Raw genomic sequence first — 27,782 nt, 5'->3', positions numbered from 1 at the left:
GCATCTAGAGAGAAGACTAAGGGGACCAAATGATGATTGCAATAGTATTTTTACCTTTTTTGTTATTATTGTTTGCTTGCTTATTTATTTTTCTCTCATCTTTTCCTTTTTGATCTGATTTTTCTTGTGCAGCATGATAAATGTGAAATTTTTTTAGAAAATTTGTACATGTTTGACCTATATTGGATTAGTTGCTATCTAGAGAAAAGGGAGGAAGAGAGGTAGGGAGAAAAATTTGGAACACAGGATTTTGCAAGAGTGAATGCTAAATCTGCATGTACTTTGAAAAATAAAAAGCTATTATAAATTTTTTTTTAAAGAGGGCATCTCTATAGAGCTTAGGGTAAGGGGGAAAGGAGCAGGATTCAGAAGATCTGGGTTCTAGATCAGTTCTTCCTCTAACTGTGTGACTTTGAATAAGTCATTAAACCTCTAAGGACCTCAGTTTTCTCATTTGGAAAAAATGAGGGAATTGGAAACAATGATATCTGTAATTCCATAATCCTAAATTAGAAACATTTGGGATAGCAAAAAATTTGCACATGTACTCAAACACATAAAATACATATAGTACAACACAATTGTACTAGACATAATTAAAGATGATCAATAGAAATGAAGGGACTTAGCTACAGAGAACTAGGTAACATGTAGCAGAGCTAGGATTTTAATCCAGATTCCTTAGGTTCTGAATCCAGCTTTTTTCCCACCAAACTGTTCAAAGTAATTTATCTGATATGAATTGTGTACCAGAAAAAGTATTCTCATTAATTCCTCAAAAAGGAAAACTATCATCCTATTAACATTGCTGAAACAATAGATTGGTTAGGGGTGTGTGTTGGTATGTGTGGATATAAGTGTGTAACACTGAAGAGTAAAACAAAAGAAAACAGAAAGAATCTGCAAAATTCAAATGAAAACCCTATTTGTTGCCTAGACATAATTTATTTACTTTTCTTGGCTGAAAATACCCTCAGGATGTTTCAGGGTTCTCAGAATAGAAACAGAAAATAATGCTTACCTTCATTTGAATCACACACTGTACAATCACGTACCCAACGGGTTTTTCCTAAGGAAATTTTGGGTGATGAGCAGGAATAGGAACGTGAACGGAGTCCAGAGAGGAGTGAATCCTAAAGGACAGTACAATTAAGCATAATAGAGTCAATGCATGACTTAGAAACATAATATGACCCATCACATTATGAATATTGCTAAAGCTTCTCTTTTGAAAGTAGAGGACATTCAACCATCATTTCTGCTATATTTTTTCTTAATATGAAACCTTAATTGCTCTTTTTTTTTTAATCCCACAGTTCTTGAAATGCCATTATTCTTTCCAATGCTTAAAAATAATCAGAAAATCTACAATTTATCTTCCTAATAAGCTTGGATCTTTGAGGACAACAAAGTTTAAGCTCAGGCAGGATAAAGAATCTCTACAAAAATCAAGCTATTTAGATATGATGCAAATATTACCAGTGAAAAAGTTATCTAGAATAATTTTTTATCTTATGTGATATCAAATAAAAAAGTATGTTGGATGAATTATTTATGACTCATTCCTGGTACAATATGGACAAGAGTTTTGCAAAATTGGCATGGACATGGTAGGAAACTGCATTACTAGGTGAGAAACACCCAAATTGATGAGATCACCAACCAATTTGAGAATTTTGAGTTCTTGAAGCATAAAATGATCAGTCTGATTTTGTACCCAAAGGAATTGGTTTTTCTAGCACTATTTGAGAAAGCAATGAAAAGATAAAAACTTGTACAGTAATTTGAGATTATTTAGACTGGAAAAGAATATTAAAATGAATCTAAATTTTTAAAAGCATGATGTCACAGTAGTTTTTAAAAGTAATCAACTTCTATTTAAATACATTATGCAAATTGTCACCTCTGGGGAGAAACCTAAGAATCCCTATTTTGGAAAAGATTCATTGTATAATCTTTCTAGATCTGCACTTTATTTCCAAGACATTTCCACTCCAGCTGTTTTTCAGAGAATTACACTTCTCCCATCCCAGTATATTGTAAAAATATTATTTTCCAAGGCCAGATTGTGATCTTATAGCCTAGCATTTAAATATCACTGAATTTAATATGACTATTTTTTCAATTTTTATGCATCTTAAATGGATTTCCATTTTGTCTTTTATCCCCAATCATATGCTGTTATTATTAATACATCACAGAACACTAGTTTGCATGAAGATAAAGAAAACAAAATAATATATAACATTTTCCACACTCTAAAGAAATTAAATATGTAAGCACCAGAAATTTATTAAAGACAGACCTGGATGTAATATCATTCCAATATGTCTTACTGAGTATATGGACACCATGTTCCCAGAACCAAACACTATCTTCTGTTTTCTAGTTATTACTTATGATCAGATCCAAATTAATGAGTCCCTGCAATATTTTTCCACGAGCATCAAACTTTTCTTAATATTCCCCTCTGTCCCAAATTTATGGAGTGAAATGAAACAAGTTAGCAAGGACTTCTATCATTAACTTAAAATTCCAAGAGGTATCTAGAGTAGCACAGTGGATAGAGCACCAGTCCTGAAGTTAGGAGAATCTGAGTTCAAATCTGTCCTCAGATACTCAATACTTCCTAATTATGTGACCCTGGACAAGTCACTAAACCCCAATTGCCTCAGGAAAAAAAAATTATAACTCCAAAAGAATCAAAATTATAAATCCTTGTTTATTTTTGTGAGTTTCAATCAGGCATATTTCTTTTTGGGCATCAAGGGCCAGAAAGTCTCTTTCTGACATTTTTCTGCCAGAAAAAAAAATGAGGTTCATGCACTTGCAGGATTATTGGAGTGACTGCACTCCAAGGTCCCAATGCTGAACCAGAGAGTCATTGACTCTTATGATCAGAATTCTTTTAAAGTTCTCTTTAAGCTTAAAAATAATTTTTAAAAGTTTTCCAAAATTCTTAAGACAATGAATTCTACTTAATGTCTAACCCACCAATGATCAGGTTATATTTAATCTAAGGGTGACAGAAGTATTTAGAAGAAAGATGAGACAGACCTAGAATCAGTGAAATGGGCTTCTCTACTGGAAACCCTGAATATTTCAGAGCTATAGAGAAAGAAACTTTTCTCACAGTCTCTACACTGAATTGCTCCTACTAATAAAGAGAGTGATGGAGAAATTCCAAAGGACAAAAACTTTGTGCAAATAGAGTCATAAAAATTTTGACTAAATGCAGAGATTATAATAAGTTTGTCATTGTATTATATCTATCTACCTATTTAGATATACACAGGTATGTATGCATACAAATATACATATATACATATCTTTATGTATATAGACATGCACACAAATATACTGGCATTTATATACTTGATCCCAATGAAACCCTAAGAAGTGATATTGATAATGTATATGTGTACATGTGTATGTTTGTATGCATAAGTATGTATTATACATATATGTGTATGTTTGTATAATTTCTAATTTATGTATAATATGGATCTGAAGCAAAAATTCAAAACAATGTGATCAGCTTAGACATCACTGAAACTACTCATTTAAAAATAGAAGAAATTCAACTCAAGTAATTCTGCTAAAAAAAATGTAGCTGTATAAAAAGCTTAAATGTTCTACTGGCATTATATCTTGAACACATTTATCTTTCTATATCTTAAGAGAGAAAGATAAAAGAGAGTGGAGATAGAGAGACAGAGACAGAGACAGAGATAGAAGGAGAGGCAGAGGGAGACAGACAGAGAGAATAAATCAGACCTGCTATCTAATTCACATAGGGAAAGTGCAAATGGCACTTGTGGTACACCTGGTGTCTCAGAGAAGTTTCTAATATGTGCAGAGGTGATATTTGAACCAAGGACTTACTGATCCCTAGAATGGCTTTCTAGCCACTCTACCAAGACTCCCTTTCTAACTATAATATATAGTTTCTAAAATATATTTTTTCTAGAAAATGAACCATATGAGATTGTTACCATTTCAAGAAGATTGAACTGTCTCTCACCTCAAGTAAAGGTGGTTATTTCAGAACTTCATACAATATTCATAACCAGAACTCTGGTCTGCATTTGTAACCATATACAATTTTTATCTTCAGAAATATTGCTTGAGTATCAAATGATAAAAGCCTATGATGGTAATAAATAAATGTCAACTACATCAAATATTGACCACTGAGAACAATTGCTTGAGGTAAAGGGGTGTAGAGATGGGAAGAATGCTTATTTCTTTCCAAATACATTTCTTGAGAAGCTCAAAAACAAGATAAAAAGCAACCACTTGTAATTACAATTACAAACAGACTTTTTCCACTTTCTTTGGGAAAAAATCACCTAAATCTAGCCATTTCAAAAAAGAAATATGTATCCTTAAATGTACAATTAAAAGAAGGGCAATCAAAATCAGTTTCACAAAGTATTTTTAAAAACTTGATATTTCACAATGCAATCTGCTCATACAAATTCATATTGCTTGAACAGAAACACAAGAGTAAAATGTGAATTCAAAAATAAAGGAGTGTTATTATACAGTAATATTCTTACATAAAGAAATATACTGGTAGCAACAAAAAGTATATAGGTAAAAGGAAACTATTTCCACATACAAAAAAAAAGCATTTTCTCAAATACCATTGGAAATTAATTACTATCCTCCTTTTAAAAAGCAGCAAAATAAAAGAGAATTTCCATTTGAAATTGCTCCCAAAGGGAAAACTACTACTAAAATTTTGTTACAATTGACATTGTTTAGTAGAGATGAGATGCTTAATAATTATCATCCCTTCTTTGTTCAACCATTTGCACCTAATTTCATAAGTGTGTCCAATTTTATTCATTAAACCATCAGTTGTTGTCCATTACCCAAATCAATATGTAAAAGTTTTCCATTTTTCATATAATTGTATTTATTTGTATTGAATAGATGAACCATAAGTCTTTATGAGTAGGGGCTATGCGAATTAAATGAGGGAGAATGATGAAAACAGGCAAACTTAGACTCAGCCAGGGTCTCCAAAATGCAGTTCATATGTTCGGAAAAGCATATGGTGTCTTTCATGCTGGTATATGTGTGTGTGTGCATGTACATATTTATAATGTATGTTATATGTAAGTGGCTATATATGTGTATATATATATATATATATATTTACATATGTATGTGTACATTTGCATAGGTAATACTTTAAATAGAGCACTGGGTTTGCAATCAGGAAGAATCATGTTTCTGAGTTCAAATCTGACCTCAGACACTTATTAGATGTGTGATACTGGGCAAGTCATTTAACCCTATTTGCCTCAGTTTCCTCATTTGTAAAATTAGCTGTAGAAGGGAATGGCAAACCACTCCAGTATTTTGTCAAAGAGAATTCCAAAGAGTTAAACATAACTGAAGTGACTAAACAACAATATGTGTGTTTTTTTACATAACCAAGTTGTTTCCGTTAACAGAAAGTAAAGTAAAAATCAAAATACCTTTGATTGTAGATTGTTAGAAATTGAAAGGGATTCAGTTCTACTAATGTTAAAATCCAGTTCAACATTAGTCTCAAATGAGTCCAACTCATCCCCACTTGTGGTCCCTGGTGCTGAAGAACTGTGGGCCTCTGGAGGGTAGCAGATATGGGTCGGTTCAGAATTCCCTTCTCCTTCACTGTCAGCATCCAGGGCATCAAGGCTTGAACTGAAGTACAAAATGCACAATGTTTTCCTATTATACACATATCAAATGTTAAAAGGTACCTTTGAGATGACTAGGCTCAAAGGTATCAAACTCCAAACTTGGCAAGAGTGCTACTGAATCAGATTAAAACATAACCGGAAAGTGTTAAAAATCAATAAAAATATGATGCAACTTAGGTATGCTGTGGTATTCTAAGTTAATATGCAGCTTACAGAGATCCATTTGTATTTGAGTTTGGCACCATTGGTCTAGGCTAATCTCTCATTTTAAGAGATGTAAAATTACTGGTCCAAGGACACACAGCTAGTTAGTGGAAAAACTGCAAATGCAACCCAGGCAAAAGAACAGATGATAAGACTGGAAGACTTTTGAGGTCATCTGTTTCAACTGCTTCAATTGTTAGACAAGAAAATATATATTCAGAGAGCTTATGTGGCTTGTCGTAGGAAATGGTATCAAAGGATCAGACTTGAGAGTCAAACCTAGATCCTCAAGCTGTGGGTCATCTTGTAATGGGCTCTGGGGATGCAAAGAAAGATAAAAATATGATCTCTTCCCTCAAGGAGCTCATGGGGAATACAACATGGAAACAACTATGTACAAAATACAAGAAAGATACAGGATAGATGGATACAAGATAATCTCAGAGGGAAGGGGAAGGACTGGGAAAGAACTATGAAGACAGAAAATGCAACACTCCTTCAATTGTGCATTATTCAGTCTAAAACTCCATCTTGCTACCCAATAAACTAATTAAAGACACAAATTGCTATGTCAACAATATCTTATAATTCTTCATCCAAACCCACTAGTGAGGCAAAACTTTGAGCAAAGAATTCTTGTGTCCATTCTCAAAGTTATTTATTTGTTTTCTTGTTTGTTTTATAGTTTGGTGATTGTGTCCAAATTTCTTTTTCCAAAAAATAACTTTCCTCTCTAGTTAAAAAGCAGTTAGAGCATTCTGAGAGGTAAAAGCTGCTTTCAATTAATCATTCTCTCTGCTTCACTTTGTTGTTTTAAAATTTTTTTAGAAGCCATCCTCCAAATATTTAAAATGCAGACAAAACAGAGTCACTTGACAGCTTTAATGTCATTCTCTGGGGGAAATCTGCATTCTGAAATATGTGATGTGATCATTCTTACCCTTGCCCTTCAGCTGGATGCCTCATGGAAGCATGTATAAGATACCAAAGAATAATTCAAAGATCAATGCATCCTCCTTTACATCTTTACTTCATCAGATAATTTACCAAATTAATAGCTCCATTCCATCTGGAATTTTATCTTATTTTTGTTACCTTCAGATTTAAATGAAAATAAAGGAACTAATAATTTATATTACAATTTTATTTCATTTCATTTTAAACTCTAAACAAATCATCTCAACACCCTTCCTGAAATTAAAATACTTGTACTACAAGGATATATGTCTTTATTGATATGTGTATCATCTTCACTGATGCAAATTGTAGTCTCCTTCCATGCCTTAGAAAGCACACTTTATGAATAGCTTTGACTCGAAAAATGTATCATCTACTGCAGTGAGAAGCCAGTATGAATTAACAAAGGCTGGTTCCTTTAACCAAAATGGACATCAGGCTAACATGGAGCCTTGCTCACTAGATAGGATTTTCTAGGGTAGGGGCTCCATGATCACCATCTTCCAGAATTCAAATACCCAAACCAGGATGAAATATTAGAACAGTATTTTATTGTCTATAAACTTTTTTATCATTGCTATATCACAAGTAATTTTATCTTTCTTACAAAAAATCTGGTAGAGTTGGTGAGAGGGCAGATCAGGTAAGAATTTATGAAGTACATACTACGTGCTAGGCACTGCATTGGATGCTGGGGATGCTGAGATAAAAGATGAAACAATTGCTACTCTCGAGGACTTTTTATTCTAACTAAAGAGACATAGACATGCATAAGGACATACAGAAAAAATATAAAGAGAAGAAATATAAAATAATTAAATACAAGGCAATTTGGAGAAGAAATATTAGCAGTTGGAGAGATCATAAGGAAAGGCTTCCTGTGGAAGATGGTGCTTGAGCTGAAACTTGAAGGAAGAGAGAGACCTCTCTTAGAGATAAAAAAACAAATTCCTTCCAGGCAAGGGGAACAGCCATGCAAAAGAATAGGAAAGGAAGAGGGAATGCTATATATGCGAAAATGAGAGCAAACCACTCTGGCTGAACCACAGAGTACAGAAGAGGGAGTAGTAGGGAGATAAATGAGGAACAGTTTGTGAATGGTTTTGAAAGCAGAGGATTTTGTATTATATTGCATCATATCAAGTCAGATATATCTCATATTATATTATACTATATTATATTGTAGAAGCAATTGAAAGTCACTGGAATTTACTAAGAAGGGGATAACATGGTCAGGAAAATCTCTCTGGTAGCAATGTGGAAGATGGAGTGGAGTGGAAAAAAACTTGAGGCAGAGAGACCAATTTAGAGGTCATTTCAAAAGGCCAGGCCAGAAGTAGTTAGGGCCACTGGGATAATGGAATTCTCATTAAATTTTTATTTATCATTTCATATTAGAAGTTATAAAGAAATAAACGGCAAGACTCAGCTAGATATTTGAGTGAGGGAGAATGAGAGCTCTAGAAAAATGCTGAAAATAACACCAAATTGAAAGATGGAAAGAAAGGTGGTGCATTCTTCCAAAATAGAGAAATGCAAAGAACTAGGACAAGTAGGGGAACGAGGAGGGAAAAGCTATTAATTAGTCTGTTTTGGACAATAGAACATCTAGTGAGTCACAGAACAGATACTTTGACTTATGTAACTTTGAACAAATGTGGATTTATGCATTTTTTTACTACAAGTTGCTTTATATGAGAAGGAATAGATCAGGTTTCAAAGCCTTAAACTATTCCAAAATCACTATTATACATAAGAAAATTGGGCAGTAATACTAGCATACTTGGGGAACATAAAACATGTCTAAATCTCCAATGGCTGTGTTTGCTCCAAATGGACTGTTTGGGGGAAAGGAATAGTTTAAAGCTGTAGCTTCCTAATTCACCATGATAATGTTTTGAATTTTATAAAGTTGTTTTTCCAAATAGAAGTTCAGTACTGTTAAAATATTAACATACAAAAAAGGTCAGTCTTTGAAATCATTTTATGATAATTTAATTGTAATTTAAAAAAAAAAATCTGCTGTGTAGTTTTTCACTTCAGCAATACTTTTACTGGAGGAAAGGGAAAAAGAAAAGATTTCTCATCTTTTAACTTTTCTGGAATCCATAAACTACTGGGTTCTTTAATAACTCAAGAAAATCAAATGGTTGACTGACTGCAATAACATTCTAGCCTCCAGCACAAGACTTTCAGATTATATAGTCTATCTTTCTATCTTTAAAAACCAACCTAGGAGTAATGAAAGAATTGATTTACATAACACAATTTAAGGGTTGTTTTCCCTATGGAATCAAACTAATTAAGTTACTAATTCACTTTACTAGGTTACTGATCTCTAAAACTCCAAAAGCATAGAAATATGCTTCAGGATGACTTTACTCCATTAGAGTTACTTCCTATATGATCTCTAATTAACAGTGACACTAGCCTAGCTTCTCCTTATAAATAACACTTCATCTTTCCATGTGTGCCTTTCCATTGGCAGTCCATATTCTTGTCATATTCTCCCTCCTCACTTTAGACTTTTGGCTTCCCCTAATACTCAGCTTCAATTCCACATTCTGTGGGAAGCCTTAGTCTCATAGAAAAGCTTAATCCAAATGAAAAAAACTCTGCTAAAATTACTGAGAAGGAAGAAAGCTAAAACTTTTGATCTTAAATTAGTGTAACTAATCAGTGACATTGAAGTCAATAAGACCACTAGTTAGTGTCTACTAACTAGTCATGTGACCCTGAAAACACACTCAGGGCTCTCCAGGCCTCAGTTTCCTCATCTGTAAAATAAAACAAAAATGAAATCCTTTAACTTATTAAATTTTTATTTTTATAATTATTTATGTGCAAATATGGGATCATATATGACCAGAATCTAAAAGAAAATAGCCTTTACATTATAATAAAAAGGGAAGAAAGCCAGAATTAAAAATATCTTTTTTATTAACTCTTATTTTAATGATATTTATATTCTACTAATAACTCTACTAATCATTTCTTTTATATTGAATGGATTTTTAAATGTCTTTCTTTTAGACTACAGATATAGTTCATAATAAGAAGACTTTAAAAATCTTATGAAAACTTTCAACTGAGAAAAATCATAGTTGGATTGGTTTTTCTGAAATTGACCTTGCCAGATTAATTCTTACACTTAAATGAGATTTCTGACTGTTTCTCCAAAGTGTAACTTCTTACCTTCTTTTCTTCAATTGATTTTGCTCCTTTTCAAATTCCTGCAGGTTGAAAGGAAGATGTGAACTTGCTGTACACAAACTGGTAGGAGACAGGAAAGGCTGTCGACCTCCACTGTTTACTGCTATTTGACTGTTTTCACTTAATGCAATATCTTGGCTGGTTTCCTTGGGCAAACCATGTGCACAGTTCTGAGACAGCAAAGTTGAATTCGTGGATTCTGGGCTGGATTGGGCAGTCAGACCCTCCACATTAATATAATTAATATCCAAATCACCAACCTGAAGTTTGAAATTTTAAAATGTGGTAAAGGAAAATAGATAATATTAGCATCACTAAAAATTAACTTTTTAAAAATTAGAACACGGCTTAAGAATTCAGTTAGTAACCATTCAACAATGAGATGAACCAAATCAGTTCCAATTGTTCAATAATGAAGAGAACCAGCTATATCCCGTGAAAGAACTATGTGAAATGAGTGTGAGCCACAACATAACATTTCCACCCCTTTTGTTTTTGTCTGCTTGCATTTTTGCTTTCCTTCTCAGGTTATTTTTACCTTATTTCTAAGTTCAACTTTTCTTGTGCAGCAAAATAACTATATGGATATATATACACATATATTGTGTTTAACATATACTTTAACATATTTAACATGTATTGGACTTCCTGCCATCTATGGGAGGGGATGTAGGGAAGAAGGGGAAAAGTTGGAACAGAAGGTTTTGCAAGGGTCAATGCTGAAAAATTACTCATGCATATATCTCGTAAATAAAAAAGCTATAATAAAAAATTAAAATTAAAATTAAAAAAAGAAATTATCTCCTATATTATCCCTATTTTATATGAACAGCTAAATGATTATTTTAAAGGCAAACAAGTTTTTGCAAGAAGATTTAGCCTTGATCTTCCATAATTCTGAAAGGGAAATACAGTAGTTCCCAGCTATATTGACATAAGGAGATATGTGCCTGCACAAACATCATACCCTCTCACTTCCCAGAAGCTTCTGTGTAGATTCCACAGTATAATGACATTGTTCAATTTGTACTCCAGTCAGATAGCAAAAGGATGGAAATCTAGTGGGAGTGATAGGATACTGGGTTGGAGAAACCCAGAGACAGTAAAAGAGAGGTAAAAGACATGCCAGTAGCAGGGAGAGATATGTGAGCAAGCTTCACTTATAGTTCCTAAAAACCCAGTACTCCTTAACCAGCAGTGTTATACTTAGGAGTCAGCACAACTAAAATCTATGGATACAAGGCTAACACTCTGCTAGGAGAACATTGATATAAACTTCTTCCATTTTATTAAAGAAACAAGGGGGCTGATTAAAGACTAATAGCACTCACAAGAGGCATTTGGTGGTGGCAGTGATTTGGGAATGGGTGCCAAAAGCTTTTAGCACTTGATTTTATTCCTTGTTATTAAGATGGCATTCTAATTTAATTAAATAAATTTGTTTTGAATTAATGTGTCATCTGTCATGAGCTGGTATAAAGAAATAGATTGGGGGGAATGGAGCTGTGATTTTGCTTTTAACAGATATGTGCCTCAACACTACCTACAGCTGGAAGTAAGTGAGGTGAGGTATTAAGTTTGGGGAATGGGAATCATAAATTTTTAAATCCTCAGTAATCCTACTATCTAATTTAAGAAACTTTTTCTTGGAATTGCAATTGAAAATCAAGTCATCAGTACAATAATGTAATTCACTGACCTATAAGAGAAGAGGGATAAGTTTAGATGTTTTAAAAAGGTTTTTTGAAAGGTATTATTCAAACTTTTTCAATTGTTTCCAGAAAATTATTTTCTCAAACAGGCAGGTAAATAACCTAGATGGGTTATCTGCCACCTGGTGGTTGATAGAATAACTTAGCAACATTTTTAGGAAATTGTGTGAGTTGAGAGGGGAAACAGGGAAGGAGGCAGGATGCTTGCCAGGCCATTGATAGAGCAAAGAACAACTCAATATATTTCAGAATTGTACTCTGTGTGCCTTACAGTATTTTATGACCAAAATGGAAACAAGAACAGACAGAATCCACTGATTTTATAGTATTAATCAATGTATGTATGTATATATGCCATTCATAGTTAATAAAGCATGCTGGCTATGCTGATAGATCATAGTAGATGATGTAGAAACTAGATTATATATATTTTACATATATATAACATATTGTTATGTATTATGTATGTTTATATATATATATATACATATATATATATATATCTGTTAACAAAGCTCCTCAGAAAACTACTCAGTCCCACATTTAATAAATGTTCTTATTAAGCATGACATCCATTATAGTTATTAAACCAAAGTTAAACCTTATCCAAAATTATTCCAAAGACAAAGGAATCTTATTCTAATCTCATGCTGGAAAGAGAGGGAAAACCGTGTTACACAATATATTAGTCGATGACTTGTCTTTATTCAGTAAATGCACCCAGATTCAGCATTTAACAATGAAGTTGCATAAAGAATATAGAATCTGAGAAAGAATAGAAGCAATGTAAAATTCAATGAGTACCCATTTTAAATAGCAGAACAGAGTTAAAACTTAGAAATTATAATGGATTCAAAGTATATCACAACTAATTACTCTGTCTTGCAAAAACGGTACCAAAACACTCTGGTTTGTATCCAGAAGTTGGCACTCATGGAAGCACAGTATCATTTCGCAACATTTTAGGCTTCTATTACTATCTATATATTTGACTTGCTACAAAAGGGAATCTAAGAATGTCTCAAAGTTAAACCATACAAAGAACAGCTGAGATTGACAGAAATTTTAAAGATACACATCCCAGACAGAGCTCTCCAGCCAGAAACCTCAATAAATTAATTTAACAACAATGAAGATAATGAAGTGTTTAGCATCAAGGTGAAATTTAACATGGGCAAATTTAAAGTTTTACATGTGGATTCGTTCAAATAATCAACTTCATAAGTACAAGATCGGGGAGGCATTGCTAGACCATGAGTCATTCGAACAGGTCTTGGGGATTTTAGTAACCATTAAGTTCAACAGTAGTTAATAATGTGATGTAGCAACAAAAGAGCTAAGCAATCTTAGACTGTGGTCCAGCCTAACCCCATTAAATCTGGAGTGCTGTGCTTGTTTTCTAGACATTCTGAGTAATACTTTAACAAGAAGGAGAACAAGAGAGGGAAGTTAAGGGGAAGTGAGGGAAATATCTATTAAAAAGCCTACAATGTGGTAAGAACTATCTTATGTGCTTTAAAATATATTATTTCATTTGATGCTCCATGACATCCATTCTACAGTTGAAAAAACTGAAGCAGGGATAAAGTTATTTTCCAAGAGTCTCACAGTTTGTCTGATGCTCGATTTGAACTCAGGACTTCCTAATGTCAGGCTCAGTATTCAATCCACCCAACTGGAGAGTAACTAGGAAGGGACTTAAGATCATGCATTTTCAGAATCAGTTCAAGGAAATGAGAATGTTTGGCCTAAAAAAGAGAAGATTTAGAGAGAAAGGCAGGATACCCCTCTTCAAGTTCTTGAAGGGTTGATGTGCAAAACTAGAAGTAATAGGGGAGAGTTTCATAGAAAAAAAGAATTAGATTTCCTATGAGGGAAAAATTCCTAACAAAAAGAGCTTTTCAAAAGTAGAATAGATTGCCTCATATGGTACTGGAATGTCCCTCATCAAGGTAATTAAACAATTGTTGGACAGCCATTTCTTGTCCACAAACTGTTGGACAACAGCTATATTGTAGAAGAGATTCGTATTTAAGTATGGATGGCTTCTGGAATCTCTGATGGCCAATTCTATAATTCTGTGACATGTACTCAAGCAAGAGTAGAAATAATCGGAATGAAGTCACTTCTCTCATTTTTTTAGGGTCTAACAGGTTAAGGGAAATACACAATGGCATATCTTTTACTTCTACCATTTGCTAACTTTAAAAATGGAAATAGACCAACCTTGTAAACAGAGCATCAATGTTAAGAACCTTACCTGATTGATCACCATGCAATTTGCATAGACTTCATCACTGCCATTGAGCATGTTGGAAAGCTGAGATGCAGCAAGGAAAGTTGAGTTTTTAGATTTTTTGAGAACATCAAAAGAGTGGTGTCGTTCTAGAAATGGGAAAAAGCAATACATAAATAATAAATATTATATATTTATATATAAGTAAATCACTTGCTTTGGTTGCTCAATTTCTTTCCTCCTTTATACAATTAAGAAAATCAAGTTCATATTTGTATTGAGCACTGTGGTATGACCCTTTGGCTTTTGGCAATACTCAGGGAACAAGTCATTTTAGAAAAGCAACTTTCCAGGTAGCTTAGTGTTTATTCTTTTCGGTCCCAACATTCCTTTTTATTTTAATGGAAATTAAAAATTAGAAATTTATTTTAATGGAAACATTTCTTAAATGTATTTTACTTACATGTCTTTTAAAACAAAGCAGAATGACCATAACAATCTTTTCATAGTGACTAAAGGACATAATTATGGATATTATTTATTGTACTAAGATAAAGACCCAATTAATAGTTATATACATTTGTCCCCACATTAAATAGCCCCAAGTTGCTCTGATCTTTTAGTTATATCTGCTATTTTTAGTTTTTTCTGTCTTCTTTGTTGTTAAGTTGGCAGCTATCACTTTTCACTGTTATAAAACTATGTGTCTTCTTACATCCTCCCCACTCCATACAACATGTTGCTTCTAATCTATTGAAAGTTTAAAAACTACCTAGCTGAATTTGATAAATTTTTTACAACGTAAAAACAAAATAAGCTCTAAGTGAAAACTCTCTTAAAATACATGTAATGTATGTGAATTTCAGTGCATGGGCTATGTGATATATAGTTTGCTGTTTGGAGACATTTTTTAATATGATCCCTAGTTCTCAGTCATATTCAAGAGAGAAAAGGTTCCAGATTAGTGAAATGTCATATTAAGAATAGAGAATCAGATTTAAGCATAATAAATAAAATAACATTACTCTTATACCAAAAAAAAATTCTAAGAGGAGTTTCTAGAATAGCCAAGCATTATCTACGGAGGCAGTGTGACTTAGTTGAAGTGGCTATTAAACAGAGTGCCAAAGTATGTAGGCTTTCTTCCCAGCCCTAACATGTGGTTGCTAGATCTCACTGACCTTAGATTCTGCGTCTATACCTGTCTTTCCCCACCCCATCTAAGCTACTAAAATAGATTCACGTGCAAAATGCTACTCAAAAAGAGTACACAAAAAATTATTATTTTCATCCATATGCAATTGCCTTTTTATAAGATCCAATACCTTTCAATATAACACAAAGACAGCATATTATTCACAATTATAATTTTCTTGTAACTTATGATTCAGTCTAATTCCAAATGCATAAAAAGAAAAACAAGTTGGCAAGTACTTGACATGTTCTGAAATATTAACAATTTCCCATTTGTCATTTTAAAAGTATCTATAAATATCTGAACATGACTTTTACCAAAAAAAAATAATTTGGTCAAACTATTCCATGATGTTTCTTGTTTATAAGTTGACAATTTAATAAAAATTCTGACATGGCTACTACAAAACTAGGCTATCTAATTATTAATCAATTTCCTATAGTTACCACATTGCAAAGTACTAATTAGAATGTCTCAGGAGTCAGTAAGATGAATGGGGAGATTCAATGTTAACAAAAACAACACATTTTATTGTCATTAACAAGGTTTTTAAAAATATATCTATGAAATGGTATTTTCTACAACTACATAAGGTTCTGAAATGCTCAGTCAGCAAGGGCTTTGTAGGAATAGACTATGAAACCTCATTGTTTGAAGTTTACTTGAGAAAAGAACAAGGACCTAGAAATGTCCCTTGGGTAAAGAATATACCACTCAGCTTCGTATTCTCTCCCAAGGAAGAAAATCTATCTGGTCAGAAGTCACAAAGGAGGCTCACAAAGATCACATTTGTGGGAACAAAGTAATCTATCTATGGCGGAGCTTATCCAGTTACTCTGAGCATCTTAGTAGACTATTTGACTTTTGCACCATTAATCTGATTATCTCTTTGGACAATGATGGCTAATGAAATGAAATACTTTGAATTGGCCATTCTGAGGCATAGACAAGACTAAGAGACTGAAAAGACTCAATGGTATAACTGCCATATTGCTGGTTCGGTAATTCTTTCTCTGAAGCAAGCCCCTTGTTTTAAAGTTTGTTTCATTTCAACTCCACAAACATCACGTCTCCCCTATTATAAGCTCATCACCTGAAATTTTGTCATTTTGGAGATTGATTCAGCTTTCAGAAGAAGCATCAACTCATCATCCTCAGGCCTCTCCCCTTTGACTGGAAGGCTAGAGGGTAGATTAATTAACTTTTCCCAAGGTCTCTCTTTATAGAATACTCAGACTTTTAAAACTAACTTCATTTATCAAAAGCTGCTTTGCTTGCTTACCACTCCATGAACATCATGTCCCACTTAAGTACCCATCCCCCTTTTCACAACATACTTTTATATATTGTCTTCTCCCATCAGATTGTAATTTTCTTGAGAATGGAGATCTATTTTCATTTTCCTTATTTGCATCTCTAGTGTTTATAATTGTCCCTGGAATATATCAAGGACCTAATAGTGCTTATTGATTATTTAAGGGGAAATGCTGTCCTAGAAATGTGTAGCTTAACAAGATCAAGATTTCTTCATGTTACTTTCTATTATTCATTCCATGTACTCAGACTTGCCATTTATTTTTCACTATTTCCTCAGCAAAAAAAAATGAGCACAATTCTTAGCATCTCCAGTCTAATTTAGAGTAGAGATCTTACAGGATCTATATTTTAAAGGGCCCACCCAAATCACTAGCCTGGAAAAAAGTGAACACAATCTAATAACCAGAAAGGATAAGATTGTTAAATAAAGAATCACCTGCCTGGGGCAGTGAGAATTCCATCCAAAATAGAGCATGAATAATATGTACTATTAATATACAGTCTTCAATGCTAGCCAAATCAGATTTACTGGATAATGATCTTTTGAATAATAAGCGGCAGATGCATATAGCTGAAGTGTCTGATTTTAGTAATGAAAGTTACTACACCCCATTATTATAGGTCAGACTATTATAGGTCAGTTGTGGCTGATTTTTAATGTGATCTATAATAATTTTTCAATAAATGAAGCTTCATGACTTCCAATATGCATCATATTTTTCAGGAACAAACTTGGTTAACACATTATTGCTAAACAAATATCCAGGGTCTTTTCTAATGAACAAATAAAACAATTCATAATTAATGTGTACTATTTAAGTATCTCTATTAAGTGTTTAAAGTATGCAGCATACTGTTTGACCCTGGATGAGATACAAAGTTTATATAAAACAAAGTTTCTATCCTTATGAAGTTTACAGTCTGCTAGGAGATCACATATAAATTTTTCATATATAAATAAAAAAGCTTCTTTTCTGGAAAATTAAGCATTGGTAAATTATTTATTTACATAATTAATTTGTAAATGCTTAATTTTTAAAAAGAACATTTTATACCCAATGAAAAATAAGAAACTTCATCTCCTTTCTTGTCTGAACTATCATGAATTCTCAATTAGGGACATAGGTTTTATTGTATTGTCAAATTTAAAAGAAAAAAGATTCAAACTAATACTAAATTACTTCAAGAGTTCAGTAAAAATTCATAAAGGGACAAAGAACCCTTTGCTAAATAAGGAGAATAGAAACCTGAAGGCAATTTTCTTTAGTTACTCTTTTTGGGGGAGAGATAGTTGAGGTTAAGTGACAGTAAGTGTCTGAGGCCATTTTTGAAGTAAGGAAGCTGAGTTTTCCTGGCTCCAGGACTAGCATTTCTATGGCATTACTAGCAATTTCTTTACTTACTTTTTTTTTTAAAGAACTGCTCTCTTTTTCTTCACATTCATTACTAAATAGATCCCGCCCAATGAGTTTTTACTTTTATCAAAAATGTGAAAAGAAGAAAAAAAGGGATGACAAAAATTAACCAATACATAGATATGACCTTTTTCATTCAAACTTCAGCTTGTATAAAGGAGCTTTTTTTAAAAATGCATGCTAGTCTGGGAGAAACTAGATATATTCCAATTATCTTACACCATTTATCAAAATATGGTTAAAATGGATATAAAGGGATATATTATAAGTACATTTTAAGAAAATAAAACACATTACTTATCAAACTTAACAAACTTATGGATTGAAAAAGCATTTATGAGTAAAAAAGAGTTAGATAGCATTGTGAGACATGAAACAGATAGTTGTGCTTATATTAAGTTTAAAATGTTTTGTACAAATTAAATTAATGTAATCAAGATTAGAAGGAAAGAAGAAAATGGGGGGAGAATTTATAATGAGTTCTTTATAAAGGTCTCATACCTCAAATATAGAATGAACTTTGTTAAATTTTAAAAAATATATGATTCATTCCCCAACTGATAAATGGTCAAAGGATATGAATAGGCAGTTTTTTGGATAAAGAACTGAAAGGTATATATGTAATAATGTGAAAAGATATGTTCTAAAATATTCATTGCAGCTCTTTTTTGTTGGCAAAGAACTGGAAATTCAGGAGTAGCCATTACCCGGGGAATGGCTAAACAAGCAGCGGCATCTGGTTGTTATGGAATACTATTGCACAAGTTGATTTTAGAAAAACATAGAAAGGCTTACATGAAATAGTAAAGAGTAAGATGAACAGAACCAGAAGAACATTGTAGACAGCAACAGCAATGACATTCAAAAAATAATTGTGAACAAATAAGCTATTTTGGGTATTATAAAGATTCAAATCAACTACAAAGGATCTATGATGGAAGATATAATCCATTTTCAGAGAATGAACTGATAAATGTAATATGGTTGTGTGAGTGTGAGTGAGTGAAATAGTAGTTTTCTGTAGTGTAGAGTAGTGAGGGAAGGAAACAGTTTGGAATACTGTAAGAAAAAATAAATTGTCATGTTGTTTTTTGTTTTTTTTAAAATACATCCTAATAGGAAAAATCCACCTATCACCACCTCAAAGAGATCCTTTGTAGAAAACACATATGAATATTATTGCCAAATTTCAAAACCCCCAGATCAAAGAGAAACAAGAAAAAAACAATTCAAATACAGTTAGAATTGTACAGTACTTATCAGCAGTATAATAAGACTGTAAGTTCTGGAATCATATATATCATATTATATATACTGGCAATCATATCATATATACTGGCAATCAAAAGAACTAGGCCTGTAACCAAGAAATATCATATCTAGCAAAATTATCTATAATTTTGAATGAAAAAATGAACATTCAATAAACTTGCAGATTTAGGGACTTTGTCTTAACTAAACCTGAAGTAAACAGAAAATTTTAACAAATAAGAGTCATATAAGATTAATTTCTTTGAAATTAACATGGATAAATTGCTTTTGTTTTTTTACATGGAAATATGTTCCTTGTGTTTAAAATTGACATCAGTAATTAGGTAGATCAAAAGAAAGATTAAAGAATAGTTGGATATGATCTGACTTTGAAAAAGCAAAACTCCCTAGGAAAAGGTAAAAATAGTAATTATGTTATACAAATGAGGTACAAAAGGAAGAATGGACATAGACATTAAAAAGGGGAGGAAGGATCTTGCTTCTGAAAATCTATTCACATCAGGAACATGTTATATAGACAATATTGCATATATACTATGAAGGATATAGGAATCTCCAAAAATTATTTTTAAAATAAGGGGGGATAAAAGATGGGAAGAAATAGGATACGGTAGCATATAGAAGGAAGTGTAGATTTATGGTAATGGGACAAGGTGTGTAGATTAATGATCAAGGGATAAAGCAAGGGTAGCATAGGATGAGGTGGGATACAGAAAAGCATTTAATTGGAGTGGGATAAGGTATGTAGATTAATGGGAATGGAATAAAGAGGGAAGGAAAGGGTGAGAGAAGATAATGGAAGGATACATGAGTGGGGGAGGTTAAATAATGGCAAGGAAAGATAAGGAAGAGAATTAAAGAGAAGTACTAGCAGGGATAAGAAATAAGAGATTTATAATTGATTTCAGACAATATCAAAGTTAAAGATTCAAACAAGAGAGAAATCTAAATTATATGTCAGCCATATTAATAGTATTTTAGATGCATGTTTACATATGCATATGTGTGCATATATCTGTGCCTGAGTATACGTGGGTATGTATGCAGTCTGTGTATGCCTGTATATAGATATATGTATATGTGCGTGACTAAGAGTAGATGTTAATGTGTATATATGTTTATGTATGCATATATATATGTGTGTGTGTGTATATGTGTATATATATATAATTTCTTCTATTATTATATATGCTTTCTTAGAAATAGAAATTTATAACCATGTATTAGGACATAAAGACCTCAAAATAAAATGCAGAAAGACAGAAATAGTAAATGCATTTTTTTTTTCAGATCACGATGCAATAAAAATTGCATTCCATAAAACGCCAGGGAAAAATAGACCAAAAAGTAATTGAAAACTAAATAAACTCATCCTAAAGAATGAATGGATGAAACAGCAAATCATAGACACAATCAATAATTTCATCCAAGAGAATGACAATAATGAGAAAACATATCAAAATTTGTGGGATGCAACCAAAGTGGTAATAAGGGGAAATTTTATATCGCTAGATGCTTACTTGAATAAAATAGAGAAAGAAAAGATCAATGAATTGGGCTTGCGACTATAAAACTAGAAAAATAACAAGTTAAAAATCCCCAATCAAATATCAAACTTGAAATTCTAAAAAATAAAAGGAGAGATTAATAAAATTGAAAGTAAAAAAAAACCTATTGAATTAATAAATATAATATAATATAATATAAATCCATTTATTTAGTACTATACCAATCAAACTTCCAAGAAACTACTTTACTGACCTAGAAAAAAATAACAATAAAATTCATCTGGAAGAAAAGGTCAAGAATTTCAAGAGAATTAATGAAAAAAAAAAAAAAAAAAAAAAAAAAAAAAGCAAATGAAGGTGGCCTAGCTATACCAGATCTAAAACTATATTATAAAGAAGCAATCATCAAAACCATTTGGTATTGGCTAAGAAATAAAGCAGTTGATCAGTGGAATAGGTTAGGTTCACAGAGCAAAATAGTCAATGATTGTAGCAATCTAGTGTTTCACAAATCCAAAGGCCCCACCTTTTGGGATAAAAATTCTTTTTTTGACAAAAACTGTTGGGAAAATTGGAAACTAGTATGGCAGAAACATTTTCCCATACATAACACTGTATACCAAGATAAAGTCAAAATGGGTCCATGATCTGTTCATAAAGAATGATATTATAAACAAACTAGAAGAACATAGGATAGTTTATGTCTCAGATCTATGGAGGAGGAAGAAATTTGTGACCAAAGAAGAACTTGAGATCATTATTGATCACAAAATAGATAATTTTGATTATATTAAGTTAAAAAGTTTTTGTACCAACAAAACTAATGCAGACAAGATTAGAAAGGAAGCAATAAACTGGGAAAACATTTTTACATTCAAAAGGTTCTGATAAAGGCCTCATTTCTAAACTATAGAGAGAATTGACTCAAATTTATAAGAATTGAAGTCATTCCCCAATTGATAAATGGTCAAAGGATATGAACAGACAATTTCAGATGAAGAAATTGAAACTATTTGTAGTCATATGAAAAGTGCTCCAAATCACTATTGATCAGAGAAATGCAAATTAAGACAACTGTGAGATACCACTACACATTTGTCAGATTGACTAAAATGACAAGAAAAAATAATGATGAGTGTTGGAGAGGGTGTGTGAAAACTGGTACACTGATACATTGTTGGTGGAATTGTGAACAGATCTAGTCATTCTGGAGAGCAATTTGGAACAATAATCAAAAAGTTATCAAACTGTGCATACTCTTTGAGATTACATCCCAAAGAGATTTTAAAGGAGGGAAAGGGACCCAATATGTACAAAAATATTTGTGGCAGCCCTTTTATAGTGGCAAGAAACTGGAAAGTGAATGGATGCCCACTAATTGTACAATGGCTGAATAAATTATGGCATACAAATGTTATGGAACATTATTGTTCTGTAAGAAATGACCAACAGGATGATTTCAGAAAGACCTGGAGAGACTTAAATGAACTGATGTTAAGTGACATGAACAGAAGGAGGAGATCATTATATATGACAGCAATAAGATTATATGATGATCAATTCTGATGTACATGGCTCTCTTCAACAATGAGATGGTTAAAACCAATTCAAATTGTTCAGTGATGAAGAGAGCCATCTACACCCAGAGAGAGGACCGTGGGAACTGAGTGTGGACCACACCACAGCATTCTCACTCTTTCTGTGGTTGTTTGCTTGCATTTTGTTTTCTTTCCCATTTTTTCTTTCTTCTTGATGTGATTTTTCTTGTAGAGCAAGATAACTATATAAATATCTATACATATATTGGACTTAACATATACCTGACATCTAGGGGAGTGAGTGGGGGGAAAGGGGAATAATTTGGAACAGAAGGCTTTGAAAGGATCAATGTTGAAAAATTAGCTATGCATACATTTTGTAAATAAAAAGCTTTAATAAAAAATAAATGGAAATTTATTAGTATATATTTTGAATCCTTCCTGATGTTCATGACAATATTCTGTTTGGTGTTGTTTTTATTTTCTATTTTTCCATTTTTCTTGTTTCTATTGGTTTTTTTCTTATTTCTTATTTTGTATTTATTCAATAAATAAATTTTTAAAAATTAAAAACAAAAAATGCATCCTAAACATTATTTTATATTTCAGTAAGTAGGCCTAGATTTCAACCAAACAAAAAGTTTTCTAATAAACCAGCAAGAGCTATCTCCAGCAATTAACAAAAGAGTTAATATGTTATATATGGGATTAGCATTGAAACACTGATAGGGAAATGAAGTCAATCGATTAGAATCATCCTCTGTTTCTTGAGAACAAATAAGAGAAAAATAAGATACTTTAACATGATTTTGTGTATTAGTGGACTGGGAACAATTTCTCATAGCAGAATGCTGAAAAGGAGGACAATAAAATCACTTGAAAAAACCCTAGGATCATTTTCTTTTCATTTATTTTATACTCTACTGCTTTACAATATATTCTAACTCATTGGTCTCCAAATCTTTTTGATCATGTAACTGTATCAGTAAAAAGAAATGCATTATCATGAATGGATACATATTTACATACATTTAAATTGCATATATATATATATATATATACATATATATATATATATATATATACATATACACTATTGTATACATGACTGTGTGTAGAAACAGTACAAAATATTTTAGAATAGACAAGGACAAGATAAAGATCAAATAATATTTAATCCTAGGGTCATTAGGGATCCAATAGAGTTTAAGTGGGGTAGTGACATGCTCGGATCAGTGATCTAATTGCTGTGACATAGGTGTGTGAAAGATGGATTGAGGGGTAAAAGCAGGAAGAGAGAAACCTTTAAGGAGGCAATGGAGGCAAAAACTCATTGTTGACTATGAGTGGAGAGAAGGGCACAGAAGCATCAGAGATGTTGTAAAGGTAGAAATAACAATGGTAGAAGTAGATAGTCCAATAACTAGACTTTGAATAAAAAGTACGAAAGAGAAATAGATTTGAGGAAAACATAATATGAGATTTGATCATAGCCCAGTCATGTCTATTTATCAAATACTAGTAAGTCTTCTATGGAAATTCCCAATGGCTCCTGCCCCAGAACATATAATGTCTACCCTTCTGAGGATACTTGTATCAGATTAAGGAGGCAGATGGGATACACTAATAGAGAGAGAGAGAGATTTTACTTTCATTGCTTCTGATGTGAATCCCAGTCCCAGTTATAATCATGAAAGTGTATAAGTCAGATAACAAAAGGGGAGTTTCCATAGCCAGAAAAGAAGGGGACAAAGAAGGATGAGAAGTGTGAGAAGTGATGGATGAGTAAAAGATTTGGTGTAGCTTTGTTGGAGAAAAGCCTGTGGATTCCCTGTTGAAGTTAGGATAGGATATGGCTCATCTCCCCACTCTCTTATTTGATGTGTCCCCTAGGATCATGATGGTACCACTGGTCTATGTAACCATGTAAATGGTGTTCAAAGCAAACCACTATTATCTGCATTTCTATTGTTGCCCTGGATGTAGGTAAATTGACATAAGAGGGATAATAAAATATATTCTTTGCTCATAGAAGGCAGAAGAATTACTGCTGGCAAAGCTAAGTGACACCATTGAAAGTTCCTTCCCCCTGTTTAGGTGAAAAAACTATCCAAGTCACAGGAAATGGAAGAAGACTGCATAAAGTCAGAATCTCACAACATGATGGAAAAAGTTTAAATACAAAGTTGCAAAGAGGTTATAGTGATAGATAGATACATAGACAGATAAGTAAATAGGTTTATGTATATATATGTATATATATATATATTTATAAACAACACAATTCAATACCCATTTCTATTTTTAAAAGACACTGGAAGCCATAGGAATGAAAATAAAGGTCAAAACTCGTCTTTCCTCCATGAAAGTAAATATTATTTAATTAGAGAATGTTCTCTTCCTCAATGTTTATGTCAACAAATATAGAGTGATGTGGAGCAGCAGGCTGACTAGTAGGGAGAAAATATTAAACAAAAGTCAGTGAAGGAGAGAAAAATTAGAAGAGAAGAAAAGTGAGAAAGAGAATTCTTTCTCAAAGGGAAAATTTGCCACCAGCAAAAAGTTTGTTTATTATATTCCAATAATAAGTCAAGATAAGAAAAATATTCTGAACGCAGCTAGAAGTCTAAATATGAACAGAATTTTTACTTCATATTATATTCATCAACTCTCTATTCTGCTTGATTTAATTTTGGTCCAATCCCAGAGACGTGGTCCAGATCAATTCTTCAGACTCTCTTAAAATCTGACTGCCCTGGTGAAATGTTAATGAATTGAAAATTACCCTATAGGTAGGGATCCATAGTAAGAGTTGTCTTCAAATAGCCCACGGAATCAGAAAAACTAGCCTCTCCTTGAAACAAGCCACAATCTTTATTTTATCCTGGAGAAGACAAGTAGGTGGCCAACCCTAAAATTCCATCAACAAATAGTGGGGAAAGAAAGTATTCTTACTTAAGCTAACTTATACTTAAAAAAAATGTTTCAAATAATTTTACTTGGATCTCAGTTTTAGATATATAGTGCTGTGGAAAATTGGATTTTATTTTTGCTTTTGGAGACAATCAGGACTAAGTGACTTGCCCAGAGCCACATAGCTAATAAGTGTCTGAGGCCCAATTTGAATTTATGTACTCCTCACTTCAAGAGCAATGTTCTATCCACTGTACCACTTAGCTGCCTATACATATATATAGTTTTGATCATGTTAAAGGAGAAACCTCCTATGTCTATAATTTTGGAAAGGAAGCGTGATAACTACAAGCAAGTGTAAATTTTGCCAAAAGCTTTTTCTGCATCTATTAAAATAATCATATGGAATTTTTGCTATTTTATTATTTATATGTGTAATTTTGTTAGTTGTTTTCCTAATATTGAAATATCTTTGAACCCCTGGAATAAATCCAATTTGGTCATAATAGTCCACATGGATATATTACTGTATTATCCCTACAAGAATTTTACAAGTATCAATATTCATTATGGAAATTAGGTTATAGCTCTGTTTCTTTGCTTTGTCTTTCCTTGGTTTGGGTATTTAAAACATATTTGTCTCAAAGGAGTTTAGTACTGTGCCTTTCTGTTTCTTAGGATCATTTTTTAAAAAACAGAAATAATAATAGTTATTTTAATGTTTGAAACAATTCATGTTTAAATCCATTAGATCTGGTTATTGTTGTTATTTTCTTTGCCAGTTCATTTATGCCTTGCTCAATTTCTTTATCTGAAACTGCCTTATTTAGGGTTTCTAATTTTTGTTTTGTTAGTTTCAGCATTTAATATTTTTTGCAGATATTCATCCATTTTGGGGGGCATATAATTGCATTAGTAGTTTGTGATAATTCTAATTCTTTTGCGTTTCAATCCATTTTGTTCATTTTTTTATTTCAGTAGTTTTATTTTCCTCTCTTTTTCTTGATTGGGTTAATTAATGGGTTATTGATTTTCAGTCTATTTAAAAAGCCAGCTCTTGGTTTACTTGGATAATTTTAATAGCCTTTTATATTTGTTTCTCTATTTCTCCTCTAATTTTCACATTTGAATAATTTCTGTTTTGTTTATGTTCTAAAATTTTAATTGCATCCTCAAAGTTCATTGAATCTCTATTTTGTCAATAGGAGCTCTCAAAACTACAAATTTTATTCTGCCATCTCATTGTTATAAGCTTCAACATAATTATTTATTGTTTCTATGACGTACAATTCAGAATGTCATTCCTTAGTCTTCCGTATCTTTTGTTCATGTTGTTCATATTTCTTGTATTAATCATTTTTGTTGTTGTTCAATCATGTCCAATCCTCTATGACCCCATTTTAGGATTTTCTTGGCAAAAACACCGGAGTACTTTGCCATTTCCTTCTCCAGGTCATTTTATGGATGAGGAAACTAAGTTAACACCTTTAAGTGACTTACCTACATATCTAAGGCCAGATTTGAATTTGGGAAGATGAGTCTTCTAAATACAGGACCAGCATTCTATCCACTGCGGCACCTAGCTGCTTTTGGTCATCTATAAAGAATTGTTTATTGTTGCTGCCTTTTTAAATACAATTTCAAGGACATTTTTCTAATTTATCTGGTTAGAGGAAGTGACAGATAGCAGAGTAAGATTAACCTAAAACAGTTTGCTATCTTGGAAGGGATAACAAATTTGGAGGGGACCTGAGTTCGAATCCTTTTTCTGCAACTTACTATGTGATCCTGAGTAATGATTGAACTAGATGGTCTCCAAAATCTTTTCCAGCTCTAATTCTACTACCATATAAAAATATGATCCTACAATTTTCCCAAGATTCCTGCTGTTCAGTTTAAAAAGACATACTTCCTATATATGATCATGTTACTACTGTTTCAAAAATCTTCAATAGCTCCCTTTTTAATCAAGTTCATACTTCTTGTCTAGTATTTGAGATACTCTACAATTTGCTACCACTCCTACCTGAGATTACCTTCTCCATTTCCTCTATAATAAGACAAAAATCCTTCTTGCAACTGAAATACCTACTCATGTCACCAATTGCAATACAATCTCTACAAAAGCCCAGTTCAAATGCTCCCTCTTACAGGCATAAAAGCCTTACCTGATCAGGTCCTTACCAGTGACCACTGTCCCAGGCACTTAAGAAAGATGTGTTGATCTGATTTGACCTTGGTTTTTGTATACCATGTGGCATTTTATTGGTACCTCTCTCAATACACTTATAGAATAGTATATATTGTGATTATATTAGGATATTTAGTCGAGAGACAACATAACACATAGCCCTCTAAAATTTGTAATCATTATATTGCAGTGGTATTACCCTTTCCTTGTCTTCAGTTACTACTTTCACTTGCTTCTCATTATTCTCATATTTGGGCTCTGTGGTAATACATATATTTACTATTTCTTTCTTTTTCCTCTTCAACTCCAAATTTGAATCCTACTTCTAACATTTGCTATGTGCCTATTGGCAAGTCATTTAACTCTGTGTCCAAGTGTTTTCATCTACAAAGTTAGGATATATAATACCCAC

At 32.4% G+C, this 27,782-nt stretch overlaps 1 protein-coding gene across 9 annotated transcripts in view; it reads right to left on the bottom strand.

The window, feature by feature from the left end:
- The window catches only part of ARHGEF28 (Rho guanine nucleotide exchange factor 28), a 355,588-nt gene that overhangs the window by 113,891 nt on the left and 213,915 nt on the right, over positions 1-27,782 (bottom strand). For 8 of the 9 annotated variants that reach the window (XM_074282270.1, XM_074282264.1, XM_074282268.1 and 5 more), the window contains 4 exons: positions 14,046-14,170; positions 10,056-10,333; positions 5,493-5,700; positions 1,022-1,133 (listed from right to left, as the gene is read on the bottom strand). In XM_074282270.1, coding sequence (XP_074138371.1) covers positions 1,022-1,133; positions 5,493-5,700; positions 10,056-10,333; positions 14,046-14,170 — 723 coding nt within the window. The remainder of the gene's footprint in view (positions 1-1,021; positions 1,134-5,492; positions 5,701-10,055; positions 10,334-14,045; positions 14,171-27,782) is intronic. The other variant, XM_074282269.1, reaches the window with a different exon arrangement.

Source organism: Sminthopsis crassicaudata, chromosome 1 (genome assembly GCF_048593235.1).
Source record: "Sminthopsis crassicaudata isolate SCR6 chromosome 1, ASM4859323v1, whole genome shotgun sequence".
NCBI lineage: Eukaryota > Metazoa > Chordata > Mammalia > Dasyuromorphia > Dasyuridae > Sminthopsis > Sminthopsis crassicaudata.
This window is presented reverse-complemented; position numbering and strand designations above follow the sequence as displayed.